The sequence below is a fragment of the Emydura macquarii genome, unplaced genomic scaffold, assembly GCF_026122565.2.
Source record: "Emydura macquarii macquarii isolate MOO-44397 ecotype Brisbane River unplaced genomic scaffold, CSIRO-AGI_Emac_v2 contig_3534, whole genome shotgun sequence".
Taxonomy (NCBI): Eukaryota; Metazoa; Chordata; order Testudines; family Chelidae; genus Emydura; species Emydura macquarii.
In genome coordinates, this window is record NW_027133671.1 from 650,058 (window position 1) to 677,222 (window position 27,165).

Sequence of the window (27,165 nt, forward strand, 5' to 3'; positions counted from 1 at the left end):
AAAGTCAGAAGACCAGACCTAATTGTAAGTGAAGCTAGTGTCTTGCTGGGATCTTTTTAATTTTTTTAAAAACATTTTTGTTACCTTGTTTACACGGGGGGGCGGGGGAGATGTGAAGATGTGATTCCTGAAAGCCAGGCCTGGGGAGGCTGAAAGGACAGTTGTTGGAGAAGCACTAGAGAGAGAACAGCTTTAGGGCTGATTCTGCTTTCTTTAGTTTAACACAGGTCCATGGTGGAAGAAAGTAACTTTTTGTGTGGGGACTTTATCATGGTCATGGGATGCTCACTGCTTGGGTTTAGGAAGGAATTCTACATCGACAGCATCGACCTTAATTGGTCCATTTTGGGAGTTTTACTTCATTGCAAGTACCTGGTCCCTACCCCAGCTAGTGCCAAGATCTCTATAATCTAGTAATAGATTAGGCTCAGCAGGGGACCCAGTCAGTCCCCAAGGCAGTGATATATTTCGGCAAAGGTCCGGCCTACACCTTCAATCAATGCTGTAACCAACGCCAGCATGCATTCATCTGAATGCCTTCCCTTTGCTTCCTTCTCTCCTGGTGTGTGACGCAGCCCCTTCTCTTTCAGCTGGAGCTCTAGCTGGGCCAGGCCCTGGGAAAATAATGATGCTGTGTTGTGCGTGCTCTCGTACTATCAGCCTTAGAGCTGAGTATCATCACCCCATGATTGCTGCTGCTCCCCTTGCCCCCATTCAGGGATCTGCTGGCTGCATCCCCTCAGGGCCATGCCCATTGCTCCCTCAGGAGTTTCCTTTCCCCACCGGACCAGACTTGCTGCCCCTCAAGAGGCAAGTGTCTAACAGTGGCAGGGAGCTTATCTTGCTTCAACTCTGAACCCCCCTCGCCATCCGCTTGCTGCAGGCTGTGAGGCAGGTGCAGTTTGGCAGCTGTGCCCCGTGAATGGTGGACTAGGCTTAAGGCTAGCTCCACTGCTTCTCCTCTGCCCCATTCTTCTGCCTCCCAGCCCTTGCCAGCCTGTTCCCCAGCTGACCTCCATCCTCCTTATATCCCCGTTCTCTCTCCTGCCACTCCTCCTCTCCCAGCGCCCAGCTCTGCTCCGCCCCGCCCCGCCCAGCCCAGCCCTCCTCTCCCCTCCTTCTCTCTCGTTGTGCCCCCCCCCCCGCCCTCCATCCACGCCCAGTTCTCTCACCCTACCCCCCCACAGCGCCCGGCTGCCCCATCCCTTCAACTCCTCTCGCCACTGTGGCCATTGCCATCCCCCTTACCCACTGCCCCCCAAATAGCATCTGCCCCCCACTCCCCACAAGCTGCCCTTCCCCTCTCAATTCTGCCGTCGGGGGCTCTGATCTGCCCCCCACTCCCTGCATTGCCCCCCCAGCTCTGATCTGTCCCCCACTCCCTACACAGCTCCCCGCCCCCCTCAGCTCTGATCTGCCACCCCACACCCCGCCCCCCGGCTCTGACCTGTCCTCCCCCCGCCCCGCCCACTTTGGCAGCCCCCCTCAACCTCCCTCTCCGGCCGGCGCGGCCCCTTTAATTCCCTCGCTCCCCTCCCCCTCCCGGCCGCTCCAGCCTCCATTTTCCAGCGGATCCGGCACCGGGAGGCAGCAGTGGCGGGAGCGGCCTGGCCCGGCCCAGTCCTGGATCTCGACCGGGCATGGCCGCTAACATGTACCGGGTCGGAGGTAAGAGCCCCGCGGCCCGGCCCGGCCCGGCCCGGCCTGGCCTGGCCTCGCCTCCACCGCCACCGCCGCGCCGCTTCTCGTCTCCCGGTGGTTGAGCAACGCGTCACGGGCCCCCCACCCGCCCCGCCGAGGGGGTTTGTGGGGTGGGGGCCGCGGGGTTGCAGGGGTGGGGGCAGGGGCAGGTTTGGGGGCTGGAAGTGGGGGGTTGGGTGGGTGTGAGGGTTGCAGGGGTGGGGCTAGGTTTGGGGCTGGGTTTGGGGCTGGGTGGGTGTGGAGCCGTGGGGGGCTAGGTTTGGGGGCTGGAAGTGGGGGGCTGGGTGGGCGTGAGGGTTAGAGGAGTGGGGGTAGGGTGGGTGTGGGGTTGCAGGGGTGGGGCTGAGTTGGGGGCCTGGCAGGGGATGGGTGCTGAGTGGCCGGGGAGGATGTAGGGGTGGGGTCGAGTGTTTGGGGGCTGGGTGGGTTTGAGGGTTGTAGGGAGTTTAGAGTTGGGGGGCTGGCAGCGCAGGGGTTGGCAATGGTCGTAGGGATGAGGAGATTTTGGGGTAGCGGTTAGGGAAAATGGGGGACTGGATGTGTGTAGGGCTTGCAGGATGGGGCTAGCACTGGATGGGTGCTGTAGGGTGGGAAGGGGGTTGCAGAGCTGAGGTTGGGAAGGGTTAGTGTTTGTGGAGGTGGAGGTGGGGGAGCGGGGAATGGATGTGGGGGTTCCAAGACTATGGGTGTGATGGGGCTGGGGAGTTGGAGGGGGACAGTTGTCTCTGGGGCAGGACTGTAGGGCTAGGGTGTGCGGGTGAGGGCTTGGGAGGTGAAAGAAAGGTGGTGGGAGGAGGTAAGGTTGGATGGGGAGGAGGGCTTGGGGTTGTAGAACTGGGGAGATGTGTGGGGTCGGGTGTGTATGGGGCAGGGTTGTGGGGAGGTGTATGTGAGGATAAGGAGAGGCTCTCCGTAGCTGGTACAAAAGATCTGCTAGTTTCTGTCTTCCCCTCTTCCCACCACGGTTTTATGGTGGCTTGTGCTTGACTCCAACCTCTTCCCTGCTACTCAGAGTCCCCCACTTCTGTCCTACTGTGTCAGGTTTAACTCATGGGAGGAGAAAGAAGAGGCCATAGGCATCTGGGGTGGAATTTTAGGGAATATAAACTTTGAAAGGGTGGCCTGGTGTAGATTCATCCGTAACTGGTTTCCTGTATGAAAGCTGTGCTGTGGAGCTTCCTTATTCCTGGAAGTGAGGTGGGGAGGAATGGTACAAGGGGGTTTGTTCTATATCAGTGCCCTGCATCCTAGTATGCCCCGTTTCCTTTGGCATCCAGTGGCCATTATGGTGTTATCAGTTCCAGGAAAATGGATGAATTAAGAGGATATGGCAGGAGTGACATTCAAAGCAGGGAGTGGCAGAGGACCAAGTACCAGTCCTGGCTTCCAACTATTGTCCTTTTAGCTCATCTCTCTGACTCACCTTGGCCTACCTCTTACTGTTCTCTTGCTTTTGGCTCCATTAGGTGCCTCTTACTTTGTCACATCTACCCACTTCCCTGCGTATTTGGCTTGGTGAGGGGATGTAATGTGGCTCCCTGCTGTCATAATTTTGCACCTCTGGCTTCAGAAAATGCTGAGCATCACTGCTGTGGATTGGGTTTATTGAGGGTAGAATACTGAAGGTGATCATTGGTAGGGGTTTGTGACTCTTGGTTCCTGTTGTGAAATAATCTGGTTTATAAATCACAGGGATTGACCATTTTGTTTGGAGTTTGACAGTCTTGCTCATAGTCTCATCTCTGGAGCATTGAATGATAGGCACCATGCTCTGTGGGTCGTGTTGTGTAGGGAGAGGTTATTGGCTATTAGCCTAAATTAGCACACTGTTGTTTTACATGACAAGCGTTACAAGACCTATATGGACAATACAGCCTCTAGGGGACTCTTCTGTTCTGAGCTCATGAAGGAGGCTGTGTTGGTTGCATCGCCTTGGAAGGAGAGAGACTCCCATTTCATAACCGGCTGTGTGCGCGCCTGCCATGAGTTCAGGGTATGATTAAAATGGGATGCCAGGTTCTGAAAGGACCACCTTCATACATTTGACTCCCTGTTGATTACTTGTTTTTGGTCATCTAGGCTTATTGTCCGGAGTTACTTCAGTCTCCAGGGAAATGAGGACCCTGCTATATTGACTCAAGATCCAGTGGCTGCCATAATCATAATGGTCTGTACTAGGTTGTCTAGATGACAGTATTTGCTAAGCTTATTTTGGAGTTGGGATTGGCAACAGTCATGGTGAAGATTACTTTATTATGGTCTTGTCGTACATGAACCAGATAAGTCTGCACACACCTTTGCTCTGCAGATGTGTGGAACCTGTTTTATTTGCCTGCCTTCAGAAACTAATAGTATTTTCCGATGCAGAGTACAATGCACTTTGTGGACCACTCTGTAGGACTCTTTAGCTATCTTTTACCCTCTAAAGTTGATACAGTAGTTTGCAAATATCTTCCTTAGCACCATCCTCAACAGTCCCCATGGTGTACAGACCGCCTGCAGCAGATGGAATGTCTTTACATTAAAGAGGCCAGAGCAGAAATTGAGCACTGAATTTGACTGATCACCTATAAAGAACTGTTTGAAATCATGTGCCTTGAATATAATAGTGAAGATTTTCTTCTCCACCATAGATTCTATGAAAGCCCAAATAGCCTGAAATCTTCTGGGGCAGCATGGTGAATGTGGTCTGCTTTTGTTTGGAAGCAGTCAAATGTTCGACAAGATTGGTTAGGTTTGCAGTGACTGGCTGGCTGTATAACGGCAGATCCATTTGGGTTTCCTGTTTCTAGAAAGGTAGTTGGACAAACATGATGCCTAAAGATAGTGGGGAGTTTTAGGCTGTGACCTACAGCTTGGATCTATGTCCCTGCTGGCTGGTAAAGTTACGATAGGGATATGTTTTATATCACTGTTACCAGAGTGCTAACTCCTCTACTCAGGAGGGCAGCATATATGAACAATTATGTTGATGCCCAAGAAGCTACCTCTTGACACTGACAGTCTTGCCAACGATAGTCCTGTCTCTAACATCTTGGAGAAGTTTAGTGCCAAGGTTCTTGCCTTATCTGGAATTTTAAAAGTTGCCCTTTGAGTCAGGTGTTAGTTTTGGGAGTCTCTCATACTGGCTTAAAAAAAAGACCTATGATATCATCAGTCTTTTATGGTAAAGTGTTTTTAGTGCATCACTAGGGACCAGTAGCTGTCTATTTTTTGTTTTGTTTTCTCCTATGTGATATTACCACCTTTTGGAACTCCCCAGGATTTCCTTCTTATGCCCCCATCTTCATAGTTTCTGAGCACCTTTCACATATTAGTGAATTTATCCTCATGACACCTTAGTAATATAGGCTAATAGTAATATCCACTTTCAGGTGGGAACTGAGGCCCAAAGATTAAGGAAGTTTGTGCCAGAGCTAAGGATTGAATGCAGATCTTTTTGGAGTCCTGATCCAATTTTTCTGCCGTATTTTGTCAGTGTGTGTGTGAAGTTGATCGAGGAGATTGTGAAAATGCATTGTTATGATACAGAGCTGAGTGTTCTATTGATTTATCTCTTTCATCAGACCCAAGTGATGTGGTCTCTGCTTTCCCAGCATTTAGCTGAAGTTGGGTCTTACTTGAAGGTGACTTGAGATGGAGCAGAGGAAATGTTGGGTGAAGAGGTGAAATAACCAGCAGAGATGGTGAGAGTGAGAGCTGATTCCTGGAATGTGTGGGTAGGCGTGCCATTTGTTAACAACCTTTACAGTTTAGTGGTCCTATTCAATTCATGGTTACTTCTGGATTATCAGGGCTCAGCAGTAGCCAAGCGTAGGTTTTTTCATCGTCTTACAACTTTTCCTTTTCTATATGGAGCTTTCCACAGTCTTCTAGGACTTTGTCCTCTCCAGATTGGACTACTGCAGTGTGCTTTAGCTTTAGGCCACACCTGAAGACTCTCCAGAAACTTCTGCGGGTTCATGATATGTTATCTTAGTGGTGTGTTTTGGATAGGCTGTATTAGTATACTTGTGTCAGTACACTCTGCAGACTTTAAATATCTACCAGTGTACAACTCACTTTTTTTTTTTGGAGCCCTTGATGGTTTGGTCCTGATTACTTTGTAGATGATGGGAATCGAAAGCCTTTCCTTATTAGATTTTATGTACTGGAGGATTATCTATACCATAATTCTCACTCAATGAGGGTCAACCTGCTTTCATTACCGTATCTACTTCCTGCAAACCACGCTTAAACGGAACTTTTGTATGAGCAACGTACCCTCTTACCCGACTGCTTGTACTGTTAACTGTCAAACCTATTGCCCTCTATCCGGGATACAGCAGATTATGCTTTCCTTGTACGCTCCAACTTCCAACCAAACTCTGTACCCGCTGATAATCTGTACATTATGCTTGGATGTCCAGAAACTCTTTTGTTTAAACTCTGTACTTGATCCTTTTTTAAAAACATTTATCTTTAATAAAAGTTTTTAAATCTGTCCTTTTACACTATCATGAGAATTGAGATCAGCTAGGAAGCAACTGACTAATAGTTCTAGATTTGTGTGTGAATGGGGCTGGGTGCAGAGCTTTCAAGGTGGGGCCCTTTAATTCTACGCTTCACTTCCTTTGTTTACAGAGCCAGAGTTACTGGCCTTCAAGGCATGTTGCAAGACCTATTAATTCAGACTGTCTTTTTGGGGGGTTGTAAGGTGGCTAGGTTCTTTTTTTTTTTTTTATGGCTTAGGTGACCCTTCTAAAAAAATTTCTGGAACTGACATTGCAAATATTTTAACTTCTTCATCTGCCTGGAGAGTCACAAATAGGGTTTATGCATATATAGCCATCCTGAGAAAGGGACACCATCAATTTAGTCACTTATTTCTGAAAATATTGGTATCACCTAACTTTTCTTTATTTCACCAGTTTGATTAGCTGTGTACACTTGGCAGCACTGAGTCCAATTGATTTCATAAGAACGGCCATATTGGGTGAGATCAATGGACATCTAGCCAGTACCAGATACCTCAGAGGGAACGAACAAAGCGATCTATTCCCTGTTGCCAGTCTCAGCTTTTGGCAGTCAGAAGTTTAGGGACTCCCAGAACATGGGGTTTCATCCCTAATCATCTTGGCTAATAGTCATTGATGGATCTATCCTGCATGAACCTATAGTTATAGTTTTGGCCTTCACAACGTCCCCTTGCAATGAGCTCCACAGCTTCACTGTGGGTTGTGTGAAGAAGTACTTCCTTATGTTTGTTTTAAATGTGTTGCTTATTAATTTCATCAGATTTCAAGCCTGGGTCTTGTTTAATACGAAGGGGTATACTTCCCTATTCACTTTTTCTCCACACCATTTGTGATTTTAATAGGCCTCTGTCCACGCCCCCCCCCCACTCCCTTAGTTGTCTCTTTTCCAAGATGAACAGTCCCAGTCTTTTTAATCTCTCCTCATAGAAGCTGTTCCATACTCCTAATCATTTTTGTTGCCCTTCTCTGTACATTTTCCAGTTCTTATGTATCTTTTTTGAGATGAGGTGACCAGAACTGCCAGCAGTTTACATACAGATTTTTTTTAGATGACAAAAGTAGAAAAATACGTGTGCAATTATTAATTAAAAGAAAAATAAAACTTATTTTAAACACTTCAGTAGTTCAGGGTCGAAACTTGAAATTTGGTACTGTGTGTTCTTGAGTTGGACTTCAGGCTTTTTTGTAAAATAGTGTAACATCTGCTTTTGTGTGCAGAGATATAATAATCTTTTGACAGCAAAGTGATCATGATGTTAAAGTTAAAATTAGTTAGCTGCAGTGTCAAATGGGGAATGGAATTTGATACATTGGACCCTCACTATCTTATTCCTCTCTAACTTACAAACTTGATTCTTTTTAATAAATAAACTTCAGTCTTTTCTCTTTATCTAGTGAAGTTTTAGTAAGTCTTGAGTATCATGAGCTCTTGTAGTATATTAGGACTCCATTACTTTACAAAATTGACTACAGTACATAGAATCATAGAATATTAGAGTTGGAAGGGACCTCAGGAGGTCATCTAGTCCAACCCCTTGCTCAAAGCAGGACTAACCTCAGCTATATCATCCCAACCAGGGCTTTGTCAAGCCTCAGCTTAAAAACCTCTAAGGATGGAGATTCCACCACCTCCCTAGGTAACCCATTCCAGTGCTTCACCACCCTCCTAGTAAAAAACTTTTTCCTAATGTCCAACCTAGACCTCCCGCCCTGCAACTTGAGACTGTTGCTCCTTGTTCTGTCATCTGCCACCACCGAGAACAGCCTAGCCCCCTCCTCCCTGGAACCCCCTTTCAGGTAGTTAAAGGCCGCTATCAAATCCCCCCTCACTCTTCTCTTTTGCAGACTAAACAAGCCCAGTTCCCTCAGCCTCTCCTCATAAGTCCTGTGCTCCAGCCCCCTAATCATTTTGGTTGCCCTCCGCTGCACTCTCTCCAACTTGTCCACATCCTTTTTGTAGTGGGGGGCCCAAAACTGGACACAATATTCTAAATGCGGCCTCACCAATGCCGAATAGAGGGGAATAATCACTTCCCGTGACCTGCTGGCAATGCCCCTCCTAATGCAGCCCAATATGCCATTAGCCTTCTTGACAACCAGGGCACACTGCTGACTCATATCCAGCTTTTTATCCACCGTTACCCCCAGATCCTTTTCTGCAGAGCTGCTGCCCAGTCCCCAGTCTATAGCTGTGCATGGGATTCTTCCTTCCTAAGTGGAGGACTCTGCACTTATCCTTGTTGAACCTCATTAGATTTCTTTTGGCCCAATCCTCCAGTTTGTTTAGGTCCTTCTGTATCCTATCCCTAACTTCCAGGATATCTACCACTCCCCCATCTTAGTGTCATCTGCAAACTTGCTGAGGGTGCAATCTACCCCATCTTCCAGATCATTAATGAAGACGTTGAACAAAACCGGCCCCAGGACCGACCCCTGGGGAACTCCGCTTGTGACCGGTTGCCAGCTAGACATGGAGCCATTGATCACTACTCGTTGAGCCCTATACATCTCTAATATAATGAAGTATTTTTGAAACATGATTGCTTTTTAAAAACTTTGTTTTCTTACTAATTTGTAAATTCGTTAATCAATAATTAGCCTGTTGGACTGTCCATAATTAGTAAGAATTAAGGCGGTTCTACTTAATTACCAAACAATTAGGAAAATCATGTGAGAAGTTTGGCTCCTGGTGAAATGCTTTCTTCAGTATTAAAGTCCTTTTTAAAAATAACTTTGGTTACTCTAATTAAAGTTTCATACTTTGAAATTGTGCTTCCATTCACTCAATCGTGAAATGAGTGACTTCCATTAGTAAATAGGAAGTTTCTCTTGCTGGAAGTAGAAAGAAAGCTTTTTCACAAACCACCCCCAGAAGTTGTGATACAACCTCTTCTGGAAGTCAATGATAAATGGCAGGATGCTACAATTTGAGCAAATGTAAGCCTTAAATATTTCCAATAAGCCCTTTCTCATCTACTTTTACTAACTTAATTTTGTGGTAAAGCCTAAATTGAACTTAATATGAAGAAAAAGTGTTGCTCATCCTATTCTCAAAAGCTACAGGAAATGTCATCTTTCTTTTCCAGGAAAATTATTAGAGCTTTCTAGGGTTATTCAAGATGCATTTCTTCACTTTTTTTATTGCAATTTAAAATAAAACTTGCAAAGAAACTCGCCCACTGTTCTGTTTATATATGCTTTCCTAGTAGCAAAAGTTAAAGTTGCAACTTACCTTCATTCATAAATTTCTCAAACTAGACCTGTCCCAATTGATTGAAAAGATTCCTCTGTTTGGAGCTTTTGAATCTTGCCATATATCATTAAGCTTTCATCTCAGGCAGGCCTTTTCGAGTACAGGGATTTTGTGAGGCCCCAGCTCATTGGCTGTTAAATTGAGCAGTCTGTCACATGTGAAACAGAATATGGAAATCACATGATCCAAAAAATCAATTGTGCAAGGGCAAAATAAATCTCTTACGGAGTCTGGGCCATCTTCAGGGCATTGAGCAAAAATATATAGCTGAGTAGTTAAGGGTTATGTCTACACTATGGCGACTATGCCATGCCAGCACAGCCCTGTAGTGTAAATGCAGGCTCTGGTGACAGAAGGGGTTTTTCTGTTGGTACAAGAACATCACCTTTTTGAACAAAGATTGCTATATCTACTCTGAAAAGTTATTTCGACATAGCAATGTCAGCATAGCTGCGTTGATTTGGGGTGTGGCTGATGTAGCTATGCTGATATAACTTTTCAGTTTGGATTGTAGGCCTTGCAGGAGCCCTAGGCCTGGCTAAGAATATGAATCAAAGATGGTGAACCAAAGTAAGCCTTACCTAGATGCTACGATTCTGACATCAACTAACCATTTAAGCACATTCCTGACTGGAGAGGATGGGACAGGAATACACCAACGCCTCGTAAAGATAAGTAGAACCCTGCACTGATACACAAATGTGGATCTGCCTCTGTCCCAATCAGCTTACCTCCGGCCGCCATCCGCAGTCTAGGTCATCCACACCCGTAGCTCTGGGGCCCCAATCATCTGTTTGCAAACCAGCTCCACTGCAGTCTCTGCCGCTGATCAGCTGTTCAGAGGCCAGCCCTTTCAGGCAGCTGCCCAACAGCTGATTGGCAGCCCGCAGGGGAGCCCCATGGAACAGCTGATCAGCAGCCAGCCCCCACCCCATCTCAGAGGCGGGGAAGCAGTCTCAAAGGCTATGAGCTGCAGACAGCTGCTTTCCCACCTGTGAAATCCACATCCAATCCACCATCTGCAAAAAAAAAAAAAAAAAAAAAAAAAGGATCCATGGTTATCCACATATGCATCTGCAGATATAGAGCAGATATTCGCAGATTTGTAGGGCTCTAAAGATAAGGCGGGGATGACTTGTTCGAACTAGCAGGTGCAAGGGTGGCAACTAACAACATCTGAAGTGTGTTTGTTTCAATATATAAAAGCAGAAGTCATAGTTTGGGGCAACTTTTTGTTGGCCTATGGGACAGCATTCTGTTCTGTTGATTGAGCTGATACACACATATGTCTGTGACAATGTTAGTGAACCTATATGTGTTGAGCCAGGGCACTAGGACTGTGTCTTGTTGGCAATAAACCTGGCTGACCACCCTGGTTACCGAACTGAGTCTGATCTGCCTTTAGAAGGGACATTGAGGTCAGCAGAACCAGCAAGCAGCACTCTGCCATGCATCTAGCTCCTGAGCTGTATGAACAGCACATGAGCAATCCACCAGCACACCCAACAGCATAAAGAGTGGTGACCCCAACTGCTGATGTGTAAGTGGGGAGCTGACTGCTCTTAGGGTCACAACTTGAGATGGCAGAAAACTCAGTGCTAGGAGATCCCCTTATCATTTCCCCTCTTCCCAGCCCCACAAACAGTGTAAGAGCAATGCACCAGCACACCCAATAGCACTAACTACATGGGTAGAGGTTTGAGCTCTGTTACTTACAGCAAAATAACTTACTTTGTGGGCACTTCCTTAGATGTGGTCAGGCACAAAACAGAGCCCAGTCTCATATGTTCTTTGGCCTTGTCTTCACTAGGAACAAGGGTGGGTTCTTAACGTGAATGAAATAAAGAGGTAAAAGCCTAGTGAAGACAAAACAGTGTGTAGCTCACATGAGTTAACAGGCTGAAGTAAATGCTAGGCCTCTCCATAGTCTAACTCAATCTGATAACTTGTGTGGAAACTATAAACTGCCTTGTCTTCACTTAAGACTTTAGCTCATATTTGTTAACTTGTGCCAAGGCACCTTTTTTTTTCCTTGTGAAGACATCATTTTGGTGCTTTAATGTGGTACTGAGAGACCTCGGAGTCTCCTTTTTGTAGCTTTTTGGGGGAAAAAAACTTTTTTCTATCTTCGAGTGATTAGAATCATAGAATCATAGAATCATAGAACATTAGAGTTGGAAGGGACCTCAGAGGTCATCTAGTCCAACCCCCTGCTCAAAGCAGGACTAACCTCAGCTATATCATCCCAGCCAGGGCTTTGTCAAGCCTCAGCTTAAAAACCTCTAAAGATGGAGATTCCACCACCTCCCTAGGTAACCCATTCCAATGCTTCACCACCCTCCTAGTAAAAAACTTTTTCCTAATGTCCAACCTAGACCTCCCCAACTGCAACTTGAGACCGTTGCTCCTTGTTCTGTCATCTGCCACCACCGAGAACATCCTAGCCCCCTCCTCCCTGGAACCCCCTTTCAGGTAGTTAAAGGATGCTATCAAATCCCCCCTCATTCTTCTCTTTTGCAGACTAAACAAGCCCAGTTCCCTTAGCCTCTCCTCATAAGTCCTGTGCTCCAGCCCCCTAATCATTTTGGTTGCCCTCTGCTGTTCTCTCTCCAACTTGTCTACATCCTTTTTGTAGTGGGGGGGCCCAAAATTGGACACAGTACTCCAAATGCGGTCTTACCAATGCCAAATAGAGGGGAATAATCACTTCCTGTGACCTGCTGGCAATGCTCCTCCTAATGCAGCCCAATATGCTATTAGCCTTCTTGGCAACCAGGGCACTCTGCTGACTCATATCCAGCTTTTTATCCACTGTTCCCCCCAGGTCCTTTTCTGCAGAACTGCTGCCTAGCTCGTCGGTCCCCAGTCTATAGCTGTGCATGGGATTCTTCCTTCCTAAGTGGAGGACTCTGCACTTTTCTTTGTTGAACCTCATTAGATTTCTTTTGGCCCAATCCTCCAGTTTGTTTAGGTCCTTCTGTATCCTATCCCTAACTTCCAGGATATCTACCACTCCCCCATCTTAGTGTCATCTGCAAACTTGCTGAGGGTGCAATCTACCCCATCTTCCAGATCATTAATGAAGACGTTGAACAAAACCAGCCCCAGGACCGACCCCTGGGGCACTCCGCTTGTGACTGGTTGCCAGCTAGACATGGAGCCATTGATCACTACTCGTTGAGCCCTATGCTCTAGCCAGTTCTCTATCCATTTTATAGTCCATTCATCCAACCCATACTTCTTTAACTTGCTGATAAGAATACTGTGAGAGACAGTATCAAAAGCTTTGCTAAAGTCAAGGTATATCACATCTAACGCCTTCCCTACCTCCACAAAGCCAGTCACTTCTTCATAGAAAGCAATCAGCTGGTCAGGCATGGCTTTCCCTTGGTGAATCCGTGTTGACTGTTCCTGATCACCTTCCTCTCTTCCAAGTGCCTTAAAATGGATTCCTTAAGGACCTGCTCCATGATTTTTCCAGGGATTGAAGTGAGGATGACTGGTCTGTAGTTCCTTGGATCCTCTTTCCTCCTTTTTTTGAAGATGGGCACTATATTTGCTTTTTCCCAGTCCCCTGTTGCCACGAGCTTTCAAAGATAATAGCCAATGGCTCTGAAATCACCTCAGCCAACTCCCTCAGCAGCCTCGGGTGCATTGCATCCGGCCCCATGGACTTGTGTATGTCTAATCCTTCTAAATAGTCTTGGACCTATTCCTTCAGCACTGTGGGATGTTCGGCTCCTTCCCATTCTGTGCCACCCAGTGAAGCACTCTGGGAGCTGATCTTGTCTGTGAAGACAGAGGCAAAAAAGGCATTGAGTACCTCAGCTTTCTCCACATCCTCTGTCACTAGGTTGCCTCCTTCATTCTCTAAGGGGCCCACACTTTCCCTAATCTTCCTCTTGTTGGCAACATACCTGTAGAAACCCTTCTTGTTCCCCTTCACGTCCCTTGCTAGCTGCAACTCCAATTGTGCTTTGGCCTTCCTGATTTCATTCCTGCATGTTCGAGCAGTATTTTTATAATCCTGCCTAGTCATCTGACCAAGCTTCCACTTCTTGTAAGCTTCTTTTTTGTGTTTAAGTTCGCCAAAGACTTCTTTGTTACGGCAAGCTGGACGCCTACCATATTTGCTATTCTTTCTGCACATCGGGATGGTTTGCTCCTGTGCCCTCAATAAGGTTTCTTTAAAATACAGCCAGCTCTCTTGGGTTCCTTTCCCCCTCATATTAGCCTCCCAGGGAATCCTGCCCATCAGTTCCCTGAGGGAGTCAAAGTCCGCTTTTCTGAAGTCCATGGTCCGTATCCTGCTGTTCTCCTTTTTTCCTTTCGTCATGATCCTGAACTCGACCATCTCATGGTCACTGCTGCCTAGGTTGCCACCCACTTCTACTTCCCCTACCAAATTTTCCCTGTTTGTGAGCAGCAGGTCAAGAGAAGCATGGCCCCTACTTGGTTGCTCCAGCACTTGCCCCAGGAAATTGTCTGTGACACTATCCAAAAACCTTCTAGATTGGTTGTGCTCTGCTGTATTGCTCTTCCAGCAGATGTCAGGGTGATTGAAGTCCCCCATGAAAATCAGGTCCTGTGAACTGGAAACTTTCCCTAGTTGAGTAAAGAAAGCCTCATCTACCTCATCCTCCTGGTCTGGTGGTCTATAACAGACACCCACCACGACATCACCCTTATTGTTCTTGCTTCTAAGCTTAACCCAGAGACACTCAACTGGCTTTTCTCCAGTTTCATACTGGAGCTCAGAGCAATCATAGTGCTCTCTTACATACAGTGCCACTCCTCCACCCCTTCGCCCCTGCCTGTCCTTCCTGACCAGTTTATACCCATCCATGACAGTGCTCCAATCGTGTGAGTTACTCCACCAAGTCTCAGTTATTCCAGTCATGTCGTAGTTTCTTGACTGTGCCAGGACTTCCAGTTCCTCCTCCTTGTTTCCCAGGCTTCTTGCATTTGTGTACAGGCACTTGAGATAAGTAGTCGATTGGCCTACTTTCACAGTATGAATTGGGAGGCCTCCCCTGCTGCACCCTCCTCCTCCTGCTTTCTTGTGGTGCCCCTCTTCCCCACTTAACTTCGGGCTTAGGTCTCCATTTTATTTATTTTTTTTAGATTATTTATTTTTATTTATTTCCTCATCACACCATATAAACGTTTTTAAGAGCAAACGTGCTTCTTAATTCTCCAGGTAGTGCCCTGGAAGCTTAATCTTTTTTTTAATATCCTCAGAGTCCTCTTTAAAGTCCTGCTTATGTTCTGTATCTGTCTCTATCTTATCTTCAAGTTAGCGTTCCTAGAAGCAATTACGTCATCACAACATTTCACAGCTATCAGCCTTATTTACGGAATCCCACTAACATAGATACCTACCACTCAAAGTGGAGCAATGATATTGTAATCACTATTTTTCATCAGTACAGAGGGTGTGCTTGCTTCCTTTTTGCCCCTTGTCACAGGGCTGATGCGGCCTGTCCCAGATGTCGGGTCACATGAGCTGAGAAGGTAGGGAAAAGCCATAGAGCCACCAGTTGGGTCTCTCATCCTTAACCCCAGACTATTCCATGTGGTAACATGGTCCAATGGTCTGGGTCAATAAAGTGGCCCTGTCAGTTAGGGCAGTGTGGTCTAGCAGCCAGAGTCAGCAAAGCGGCCCTTTCATTCAGGGCCGTGGCCTGGTGTCCAGAGTCAATACAGCGGCCCTCTGGTCGGGGTAGCATGGCCCACGTTGGTGGGATAAGATGCTCTATTGGCATGTTGGGGAGTGGAGCGCTACCTTGGGATGTGTGGTGCCCTGGGTGGGGGGCTTGGGCCCTCGCTGCCTCTCTGAGCCCCAGCCAGGTGCCTAACATTGGTGGGGATACTCGCCACCGAGTCAGCAGGGATCCTCTCAAAACATGCTGATTGGTTCTCCGATCCTCCCCCCATAGCGCTCTCCTGATCCCCAGGGGTACTCCTAACCCTGTTTCCTATGGCAATGGTTCCCAATTCTCTGAGGTCTCAGCTGGTGCTGTTCCCCAGGGCTCGGTCCCTTCCCTGGATTTGTCTGTCAACTTGGAAGCTGCCTGAGTGTGGCTTAGCTCTGGGATTGAAGTCAGCAGCAGCAGTTCTCTGGAGAGAGCAGGTGGTCTGTGTCCTTCCTCTTCTGCAGCCTGTCCGGACTGAGCTGGCTTGCTTGCTTCCTTTTTATACCTGACTTCTAGGCTGAGCATACCCAGCAGAGGTGAAGGCGTGTCACCTCATTCAGCCTGCAGTGTGTCGTTAACCCTCTCTCTAGGCCAGGGCGGTGCTGGCAAGTCCCATCACACCCCTGCTTGGTGCACCCTAAGGAAAACAATGGGATTGACTGGATAGAAGAAGGGCATTTAGAGCATTGCCAAAACAGGAAAAGGTTTTTCCAAAAGTACACAGATCTGCTTGTTCTCTATCATTTGGCAGTCAAAGAAAAAAACAAACTTCAAATGCCTCCAGTACTACTGTGTTAAACTTTTTAATACAGAGCTTTATAAATTCCAAGTTTTCCATCCTGGAGAAAACTCTGGTCCATCAGTCCAGATTAGTCTCTATATTTTTGCAGCAGAAAATTCTTCTCTTCTTTGGAAGCATATTTGTAAGGTAGTTATCTGGGTTTTTGTTCCTACATTTTCTAGACATTTATGAACTATATGTACAGTCTTTGCTTAATGCTGTCTTTACTAGGAAGGTACAGCTTTCAGTGATACACATCTAAGACAAAAAAACCCTTTATTTTGTTTTGTTTTTTCAGGTATGTACTACTTTTGAGTAAAAGACATTGTCATGGAGTGCCTCTGCTGTTAAAATCCCAGTTTCAGGAGTAATGACTTTGGCCATTGGAGGACGGATTTAAAACAGACTTACCTTGTTTTCCTTCTCTCAGCCCCTGGTCTGCACTACAGAGAGAGATCAACATAAGGCAGCTTACGTTGACCTAATTAGTCAGTGTCTATCCTACAGCCTTCCTTCTGCCAATGTAAGTGCCATACTACACCAGCATAACAACTCCCATCTCCACGAGAGGCATAGGGCTTATGTTGGTGTAGTTAGGGTGATGCAGTGTTGGTGTAGATGCTGCTGATTACTTACATCGGCTGTTGGTTATCATTCTTGTCAATTTCACGGTTCCTGGCTCCTAGCTGGGCTGCTGCCTGGGCTCCCTGCCTGTGTGGGGGAGGTGCTGAGAGACTGGACAGCTGCTGGTGCCCAGTGGGGAGCCGGGGCACCACTGACAGAAGGAGGGCAGTTTGGACATGAACTACCCACAGTTACCGTGGTGACTATAAATTGACTTAACATAGGTCAACTTAAGTTTTAAGTGTAGTTGTGCCCTTGATGAGCAGATTAATCAAGTCATCCCTACCTGGATGTAAATTCTCCTTGCACTGAAGAAAGTGTAATAGGGATATAGGATTAATATTTCTGCATTCGGATGCCCAATTTTAGATTAATTTCTTGAGCACGTTAGAGCTCTGGTGGAGTTTCTAAGGGGAGGAACTAGAGGCCTATCCCTGGTTATTGATGCAGCCCTGTCTCCAGTTCTGCAGAGCAGAGGGGAAACACCCTATTAGAACTAGTGAACCTAGGCACTGAGAGAGGAAATACTCCATTTAAGCCTATTGCTCTTTCAGGAACACCCGTGCCACCCTTAACACCACAGATATGCTAAATGTGTCTGCGTTCACGTTTAAAAGAGGTTCATGTTTTTGTAAGTGCCTACTCAGTCTTCCTCTACACACCTCTTATGGAGATCTTGTCTCCTCTTATGCCTGGATCCTTCACTTGTGCACTCATACGTTTTACCTTTTTCCTCTGGGTGTGTCTCCCTCACCAGATGTCGTCATGTGGGTTTATGATGTTGTAATTGCAAATAGAACTTGGCCTAAATTGAGGCACAGCTCTACCACACTCCTACATATTCAGTGTGCATAGGGACCCACTGCCTCATGTAGCACACAGTCTCTAATGGTGTTCTCTGCCTGTTTGTATGTGCACGCACGATTATGTTAATAAAGACTGAAATTTAGGGCATTTGTATAAAGGAGGAGCCAAACTAGTGGTGTTCCTGTAGCCATGACATTTCTTGACTTCTGAATGTTTCTCTTTGCAAACTTAACTTTTCTTTAAAGTAGTGGAGATTTTTGCAGGGTGGAGGTATATTGAATTTATTGTATATAATTATTTATGCAAAATTTATTCTGGCTTTACATGTTTCAGAGATGCTTCCTATACTTACTTATACTTGGGGAATACTGTTAGAACTGATATTATGCAGAACCAAAACTGTGTGTCCATGCACGTGCATAGACGTATTTGATATCTAGGTGGTAGCAGGCCGGGTGGCCCGGATCCCTGTTTCTGTCCACAGGGTCCCCTCTTCCTGGCCCAAAGGACTCATCACGCCTTGGTATGTTGCAATCACCTGTGCTCCTTTATTTACAGTGCATAACAGTCGGTCCCAGTTTTCTGCCCCAGGCACTCTATGGGCTCAGAGGCTCAGGGTTTGACTTCCCTCCTGGCCAGCAGACAGCCTGTCTCCCAGAGTCCCCTGCCCTGCTCTGGCATGCCTCTCTTCCTGGCTTCAGGTACTGGCCTATTTGTCTCTGTGGGCCAGGTCCCCATCTGTTCCTTCGTTAGGTCAGGCTCGGACCCAGCTTAATCAGGAGCTGCAGCTGTTACCTGTGCTGCCCAAGCCCCTTCGGTTTGGGCTAACGGAGGCAGATGTGAGGTTTTCTACCCTCTGTCTTGTTACACAGGTATTATGGTAATGTTGCCTTACCCTGTTTGCTGGAAGCCAGGTATTATCTTCTTGGGTAGACCTTTCACAAGTGTACAGGGCTAAAGATTGAAGGCCCATTGGTCTCTTGGAAGAAGTATAAGAAATTTAAAATGCCTACTCGTTAATTGGAAGGGAAGGCCTTTGAGAACATGTTGTGTGTGCTCCTTTTTTATGTAAAATGCCTGCTGTTTCTCTTATAACTGCTTGCCTACACATGAAATTATGCCAGATTATTCTGTGTGGAGACATGTATCCTAGAGTAAGGCATGTCTGCAGTAAAAGCTTTGACACAAGTTACATCGGAATAAAGCTGTCACTTGTGCGTGTTCATGCTCACTAGGCATGCTTGTGTCAGTGCACAGTGCAATGTACCATAGGTGGGTATCAGAGTGTGCTAACCACCATTGTCCAGCACACTCTCTTTTGGGAAATTTTGGTAGTGCATAGTGAGGCAGGAATTTAATCATGCAGGGGTGACTGGGAACAAGGGAGCAATTTCTCAGAGTGCAGCTGTTTTCATCTCATAATGTCACCTAGACTAAAAAATGTTGGGATATTCCTTTAAAATCCTACAGACTTGTGTGGCCCTCCTTGCTACCCACCATCTCTGAGAAGCGTGGAGCTTGCACAGCTCTGCACTGATTGTCATCAGTATTGCAAGTACAGGATGCACAATCCTCTGATACATGCGCAGCGGTAAGAAGAACCAAATCAGCAGGGAACATGGTGATTTCTTGGTGCTCTCTATGTCCCACAGCAATTTGTCCACCATTTCAAAGTTGGTGGAGATGGTCATAGAACAGCTGCAGATGGTGGAGTGTTTCTTTTGAGGCTGAGAAATGAGCATTGACTGATGGGATTGCATCATAATGCAGGCTTGGGGTGACAAGCAGTAGCTGCAGAACCTCCATCACCTCCTCTTCCTTGCTGTTCATGCCAGGGGCCTGTGACTCTGGCTTCTTGGAGGTATCCAAGGCAAGGTTGGTGGCAGGGTCTCTACCAATCACGGCATGTAGCTCTTTGTAAAAGTGGCAGGTCCGTGGCTTGGCTCGGGATTGACTGTTGGCATCCTTGCCCTTCTGGTATGCCTGCAGCAGTTCCTTCACTGTGCTACTGGTCCCTGTCGTACCCCTTCTCCTACCTACCCTGTGCAACCTTCTCGTAGATATCCATGTTTCTACAGCTGATCCGTAGCTGTGCCTGCACAGTCTCTTCTCCCCGCATGCCCAGGAGACTGGAGTGTGTAGCAGGCATGGTCAATTGGGCAGTTGCACACAACAGTGGAGAGTTGCTAAGTGTGCTTGCCAACCTGGACAATCAGGAACAGACTTCAAAAATGCATAGGGCTTTAAAGTCCCTGACTTCCGGTCTCCATGAGTGCAGTGCAGTTCATAATTGTGACCAAAGCAGTCTGTGTTGGGCTTTGTGGTACAACTGCTGGAGGATTCCTAGGGTTGACGTAAGTAACATTGTGTTCACTTATGCTGAATTGACCTCAGTACGTTGCCCATGGCTCAACACTGCTTGGGAAGTGGTCTTACTTCATTGTTGTAATGGGGCACTTCTATCGGTAGGAGAGGTGTAGACACGTGCACAACTAAGTCAATGCAAGGTAGTTTATGTTGTCCTAACTGTAATGTAGACCTGTCCTCAGAATGTCCACACACACAGAAGATCAGGATCTACGTGTGTAGATGAGCCCTTACGTATTCTAAAATCTTGAAGTGGAAAACAGAGCGTTCCTTCAGCAGCTTACAGTTGTCTGGGTTGCGAGGCTTCAGAACTCCAAGCAGAGTCTCTGCAAACTAATACAGGGGAATGTGAGATGATCAAGTGATTGGTAGAGCTGCCACAACTTATATGGCAGCTATAACTTGCTGTGACGGAGTAGCAGCAAGCCAAACTGCAGCTAATCTATCAGCTGGAGCAGACTGTTCTGGTGGTAGGGAATTTGCTAAGTATGTAGACCTGATGACCAAGGGGCATTCCCTGAGATGATATTTTAATGACTGTCAGGAGATCACTGGTGATCCTCAGACCAATGGGTTCTTAGGAGGGAACGTTACCAGTCCTTGGACTGGGCTATGCCAAGTGATTATGAGCAGCTTAAATTGGGATTCTGGGTGGATTTGTGCTCAGTGAGAGGGGCAATCACTGCCAATTCAGATCTGAGAAGTTGGTTGCAGGATTTTGGCATCAGACAGCAGCATGGAAGTCTAGGGCTCCCTGTAACCATTGTTGTGATCCAGAAGCTTGCTCTCAAAGTGGTGAAATTGGTGGTTTGGGAGTAGTTCTGCTTCATTTCGCCAATTCTAGGTAACTGGTGTGTTGACACTAGGTAATTAGCCATGGGAATCATGCTTTGTCTCGCAAGCCATAAAACCTTCTGTAGGTGTTACGCCGTTAGGAATCATGTGCATCAATTGACAATTAGTACATTCCAGTCTGGGGTTGAAGAGCCTTTCCTCCATTATCTAACCATCTTAGGTTTTTCTTTCCATCTAACATAGCGGTCCCTGAGCCACCTCACTCTGTTTGCATTCATCCTAAAATTTAAATACCCTGAACCCTCGAAACATTAGTTTTAGTGTTTAGCCTTAGATATCTCTCTAATGTGCTTAGTCTCAGTAAAAAAAGTAAGCCTGATTCAGGTCTCAGAGACTTCTTGCAATGCCTCAAGGTCCAGAAGACTACATCCAGCAGAGGGAATTAAAGCAAAAGCTTGTTTTCTCAGGTTTGTTGGCTTGATGGTGGCGGCGGCAGCAGCAGGCACATGGCACTTTTGACAACATCAATGGAACCTGAGGTATCTGGTGACTAGTTGCACTTCTTGTACTTGATACTCATATGGACCTCCTCATTGTGAGGCATTCAGGTAATACCTACCCTATGAAAATACCTTCAATAGTCCTGTGAGGTAGGAAAGTATTAATTCCCATTTTTGCAGCTGGATAGCGGGCATAGAGAGGTTAAGTGACTTGTCCAAGGTACCACAGGAAGTCTGGCAGAACTGGAACAGAACCCAGGCGTTGGGAGTCCTATTCCTGTTCCTTACCTACAAAATTCACCTTAGTGTGGCATGAGGACATCTTTGGCTGCCAAGCCAGTTTCATGGCAGTCCAGGGACAATCCCCAGTTGAAAAAAGACTTCTAAATTTGTCCAGTACAGTCATATTAGATACACTTGATGCTTCTGTCCTTCAGAGAGCAACCCACGAGTGTTGTGTGGAACATTCTGTGACTCTGAATACTCTTGAAGACCTTTTGGTCCTAGCTAAGGCAGACGCTTAAGTATCTGTGTGCTTCATATCCAAGCAGGGAGGAATAGAATCACACCATTGGATCAGTTGGTTACTTCTTATAGTTCTTCAAAATGATTGCCTGCAAGAATTCATGCTCTTCCCTGTTACTTGATTCACACAATAGATTCTTGAATTAGTAGAAGAAAACTGAGTTGCAGTCAATGGTGTGCCACCTTTAACTCCAACGGGTGCTGCTATCAACAGATTTAAATCCAACGGATGCTGCGATCAAGAAAGTTTAAATTGAATATAAGGGCATGCATTTTGCAATGCCTGCTATGTGGATCCATGCGAGCAATTTTTAACTGTTTGCTACAAGTTTCTTTAGTCAAAATGTATATTTGATATATTTACTGAAGCTTGCATTGAAACAAGATTTTTTATGATAGAAACAACTAATATTTGAGTATTAATTTACATTAAAATGTAAGATCATACATAAAAGCAATGTCTGTATAAATTTGCACGCTAATAGGCCATCCTCCCTTTCAAAACAAAACGACTCCATAACTATTTGGTGTCCGGACCTCCCTTAGATGGTCATTGACATGTCTCTAATAATATATTCAACTCTCTCCATGCTAACTACCAATAACAAAGAACAGGATCCATATCTCATTTCATAGCCTGACATTCAGTCTAAAAACCTTAGTGAGCAAAAAGGAAAAAGGAGAGCACATCTGCATCCTTCCCTATCCAAAAATGCAGGAGCTGAACAGTTGCCACAGCAGCAGCCAACCCAATCCTGATCTCTCTACAACTCCATGTGAAACAGAAGGAGAAAATTCATGAGGAATGTTCAAACCATTTTTCTGAGGATTGTAAAGTGTGCAGATGCTTGGAAGCTTCTGAGTTCATAACTGTTACCTTTCCCCACATTGGTACAATTTATCTCTGCTGTTAATCCAATCTCTCTCCCAAAAAATGTTAGCTTTTGGGCAGATTGTGTTATTTGGACCAGAAATTTATATCTCCTAGTATTAGACAGAATTCCAGAATTGTGGGTGCTTCACTGAAGCACTCCTCCTTCTGTGATGTCCAGACTTCAATGTTCCAGCCCTAACGATTCTATGTAGGCTCATCACCTAGTATCTGAGTACCTTCCCTCAGTGCCTTGTTACCTGATTAACATCTGTCACGTGGTGTTTGTTCTTTTGTGCTCCCGCAGGGGGAGAAGTGTGGGCAGTGAAGTGTTTTTTGTGTTGACTTTTTTAACATAGACAAATGCTGTTCTCTGTTTGCTGCTCTGTTTACCCTTACTGCAGAAAGCTACACTGTGCCAGAGGAGGGAAGTTATCAATCACAGTCTTCATCAGTCATCAGATGCTCTTTTTTGGTATCCACAGTCCAGGTCACTGAACACATTAAAGATAAGGACTGAATCTTTGAACTCTCACTCAGAATTCTGCAAGGAGCCAGTGTGAGAGTGGAGGATGTGTTTGTTTCTGAGGAGACTCCCTGCATCCTTCTGCTCTCTTTGTTACTTTCATGGAGCACAGAGCAGGTAGATTGGTTCTGCATGTAGGGCAGTAAGTGGTAAAGCCAGTAGGCCAGGACGCTTGATCTCTCCTATCTGAAGTGCCTGATTTCCTCATGTATTACTTCGGTGTCATGCTGCTTTTTTTTCTGTCACTGAAAAAGATTTAGGGGTTGTGGTGGATAATCAACGGCACATGAGTCCCCAGTGTAACGCTGTAGCCAAAAGGGCTAATGTGATCCTTGGGTGCATGAATGGAAACTGCAGGTAGGAGTAGAGGGGTTATTTTACTGCTGTATTTGGCACTGATGTGACTGCTGCTGGAATACCGTGTCCAGTACTGATGCCCACAATTCAAGATGAATGTTGGTAAATTGAAGAGGGTTCGGAGAAGAGTCACAAGAATGATTAAAGGATTAGAAAACCTGCCTTATAGTGATAGGCTGTCATGGAGCTCAATCTGTTCAGCTGAACAAAGAAGGTTAAGGGGTGACTTGACTGCAGTCTAAAAGTATCTGTATATGAAACAAATATTTAATAATGGGCTCTTCAACCTAGCAGAGAAGGATATAACATGCTCCTATGTCTGGAAGTTGAAGTTAGACAAAATTCAGAGTGGAAAGAAGGTGTACCTATTTAACAGTGAGAGTAATTAACCATTGGAACAATTTTCCAAGGGTGGTGGGGGATTCTCCATCACTGACCATTTTTAAAATCATGGTTGGCTGCTTTTCTAAACTACCTGCTCTAGGAATTTTGTTGCGGAGGTTCTCTGGCCTGTGCTGTACAGGAGTTCTGACTGGGTGATCACATTGGTCCCTTCTGGACTTGCAATCTATGAATTTATTTCTTAATATTTTTGGGGGGTGGTGGTCTTAGCTGCATATCCTCTCCCTGCATTGTAGCAGTGGCTGAATTACAAGCACGGTGCTGGTGTTCACTCCTCTCCCTCCCCCTTTCTTTCACACCACCTGATATTTTACCTGTGTCAGAACCATTAGGCTCCCAGTGTCCCAGTGCTCATTTGTGAAGTAATCATCAATAGGAATTTTAGCCACTATCTACAGAGACTGTTTTGTGAAAATAGCGGCAGCTGGGCTGTTGGTGATAAGGAAATATTGCACCCCTTTGTGCAAAACTTAGTGAAGAAACATTACAGTAGTTATAGTAATCCTATAGCATTAAAGTAGTTGGAGATGATTTATTGATGTGACCAGTTCAGTTTAGTTTCCAAACTTTCCTTTTATTTGTAAATTCCCTCTTCCCTCCCAGTATTCTGGAAGATGCATATAATTGATGGATAACATGGAAAAGGAGTTTGTTTCCTAATCATTCTGAATTCCTGAGAGAGGCTGTGGGAACTAACCACATTATGTATAATTTTTGATGCACCTGCAGGAGTTCCCTACCCTCTAAAGCACCATTTTAAGGGATAAGTCTCTGAATTTTAATTTTTTTATGCTGAGCAGCGGTTCACAGAAGTGACTTTGTATAGAATATTTGAACTCTAGTTAGACATGTGTAGGTCTTAAGAGCTTTTGAGAGAATGTGAATGCTGTTTCTCTTCTCTTTGGACTTCCCTTTTATTTGATTTGTAGCACACTCTACTTTTAATTATTCATAAAAAAGATAGAAATTTTATAAGTATTTCCAGCTAGTTTCAGTAATGTGGCCTGGATCACAACATCTTCTTCACCTGCTTGTTACTCATGGTGAGCTGCTTAATGTGTGAGAGACTGATTTGAAACGTTTATGATGTGTTGGCGTGTATCTACATTAAAGTTGAAATGTACTATCAGAGATCAAAGGCTTCATGACATGGCCAATGTTATGGTGCAATGGTTTAAACATATCCTCTAAGTGAGTACTTCATCTGCAGAGCATTTGCGACTGCTTGTGCTTGGTGGCAACCCACCACCCACCTTTGTGTGGCCACTTAAAAGGGCACCCGTATCTATAGGCTGTTAGTGTGGGCGGTGCCAAGATTTGATTGCAGATACTAATCACAGACTTGTAAATTGTCCTTTGCCACTCATTTCAAATATAGTTTGTTTAAAAAAAAAATCTAGAAGTCCTGTATCTGGTATATTTACAATCATAAACTGTTAGTGGTTGCTCTATGCTAGTTTTTGGCAAGCCTATAATCTCTAATGATAACACTGTTTTATTAACTCATGCCAAATTTTTGTAATAAGCTCTTGTCGTAATGTGCGTTAATACAATGTTTCATGTAAGGTTGTCATTTTATTTTATGTTCTATTGTTTGAGAAATACTACGCAGAACGTAATTGAAGGCTTGTAATGCATACCTACTTATAGAGGAGTGGAGTTAAGGTTGTATGTTCAAATAAAAACGTTGACATTTCTTTACTTTTGAGTTCTCCGATTTTCAGTCTTGGAGTTCATGAATGTAATCTCTTTACATTTAGTCCCAAATCTTCACTCTGCTGCGGAGCTGGTCGAGTAACTGGGGTGAATAGTAGTTAGTTGAGTAGGGGGCAGAGGGAGGGAGGGAGGAAGGAATCATTCATCCCTTCTCCTGGTCCTGGAACCCTGACTCTGAAGTAGTCACTATATCCCTAAAGAGTCTCCTCTGAGAGACAAAAGGGGAGGATCTACGTAGCAGCAGATTCCCTCCCCCAACTTGCTGATGTGCAGAGAGCTATGGTGAGGCAGAGCTGTGTGGGAGATACATGCTCACTCATGCACCTCCTCCACTCAGTGCATGCCCCCTCAGAAGAAAACCCACTAGTTCTCTTGTTGGTATGGTTTCCTCTAATTTTAGTTATTGTTCCATTAATTCTTAATGTTTGTAAAGTGCTAAATGTTACTCCTTTAGGCTGCCTGTTCTAGAATTAGTCATAGTGATTTTAAACTCTTTTTGCTCTTACTTCGCATAGTATACCAGCCTCGTGCTTTCTTATGATAAAAATTGACACTTTGGGTTTCAAATACAGATAAGATTCAAACTTTGGATCCTTTTCCAAACCAAATGCAAACTCCAGACTTCTGAGCTTTGTCCATCACTGACTCTTGAATCCTGAAAAGAGGGAAGATTTAAAGAGAAAGTGGCTGTTGCAGAGGCAGGAAGAGGGTTTCAGCCCTTGGCCCTTCATTCCAAGATAATGGGAGTCAACCTAAGGAGCTGGAGACCCTGTTTGTGATTTCAGAGTGCTGCTGTGTAGTGTCCTTAAAGTTTATTGGGATTTTTAATAATTTTATGCAGCACAAATGTGCATGTTGTGATAGCTGAGCCTTCCCATGCAAGGTTGTAATTCTTGTCATCACGTAAATCCAACATCACAGGGAAAATGCTGCCCTGCCTTTTCACGGTGTTATGCCCACATTTTGTATCTCTGTAACTTTATTTGAAAGACTATACCCTGTTTTTTCTTCTTAGTCCTCTGGGGCATGCTTGCTGGTTCACTGACTACAGAACACCCTGCTCCTGTCTAGCTACTGGGAAGATGTCCAGTCAACTCGGATTTGTAGTTCCACACTCCCCACTGTTCTCTAGCACCTGTTAGTTGACAGGTGGATTGTTGCACTGACCAGTGCTCTGTTCACTCTGTCAGACAACTTGCCATCGCCTCAACAAACAAACCATGATGGTAAGCCCTGCCAGCCTGTTCAGGGCTGAGGAAGACATGGTTCCTACCCTGAGGGGCTATTGAGCTTAAAATCTAAATACAGGTCAGACACAACTTCCCTCTGGATTCCCCCATCTTAGATTTAGTAGAGTGTGAACTCAAGAGCTACTCTGGTTGGACCTGGACACTAATGATTAATGGCTAGATGGGGAGGGCTGGTATCACAGGATGGCTGGCCCTATAGGGGGAGTTTGGCTCAGCCCCATCTGTGGCTAATCACTGCCTCCCAGCTGCTGTTGAGAGGCTGGGGATCTGGTGATAGGTGGGAGATTACCGGGTCCTCATAAACATGAGCACGAGCTTAGCTGCAAATGAGAAATGCAGGGAAGTAGCCTGGTTCTCGCAGGAGTCCCCAGGTGGAGGAAAATAACCCAGTTTCTAGGAGACTCTCAGGCAGATGGCCTGAGCAATGTAATCCTATGGAGAGCCGACAACAAAGGAGAAGAGAGCAGAGACCCTTGA

The 27,165-nt window shown here is 45.6% G+C and overlaps 1 protein-coding gene across 5 annotated transcripts in view; it reads left to right on the forward strand.

Annotated features, from left to right (window-relative positions):
- The first annotated feature begins 1,578 nt into the window (after nt 1-1,578).
- MTA1 (metastasis associated 1) overlaps nt 1,579-27,165 on the forward strand; it is a 111,171-nt gene continuing 85,584 nt past the window's right edge. For 3 of the 5 annotated variants that reach the window (XM_067536342.1, XM_067536347.1, XM_067536348.1), the window contains exon 1: nt 1,579-1,668. In XM_067536342.1, the coding sequence (XP_067392443.1) occupies nt 1,641-1,668 (28 nt within the window). In that variant the 5' untranslated portion in view covers nt 1,579-1,640. Of the gene's footprint in view, nt 1,669-21,020; nt 21,081-27,165 lie in introns of those variants that run through there. The other 2 variants (XM_067536343.1, XM_067536344.1) reach the window with 2 other exon arrangements.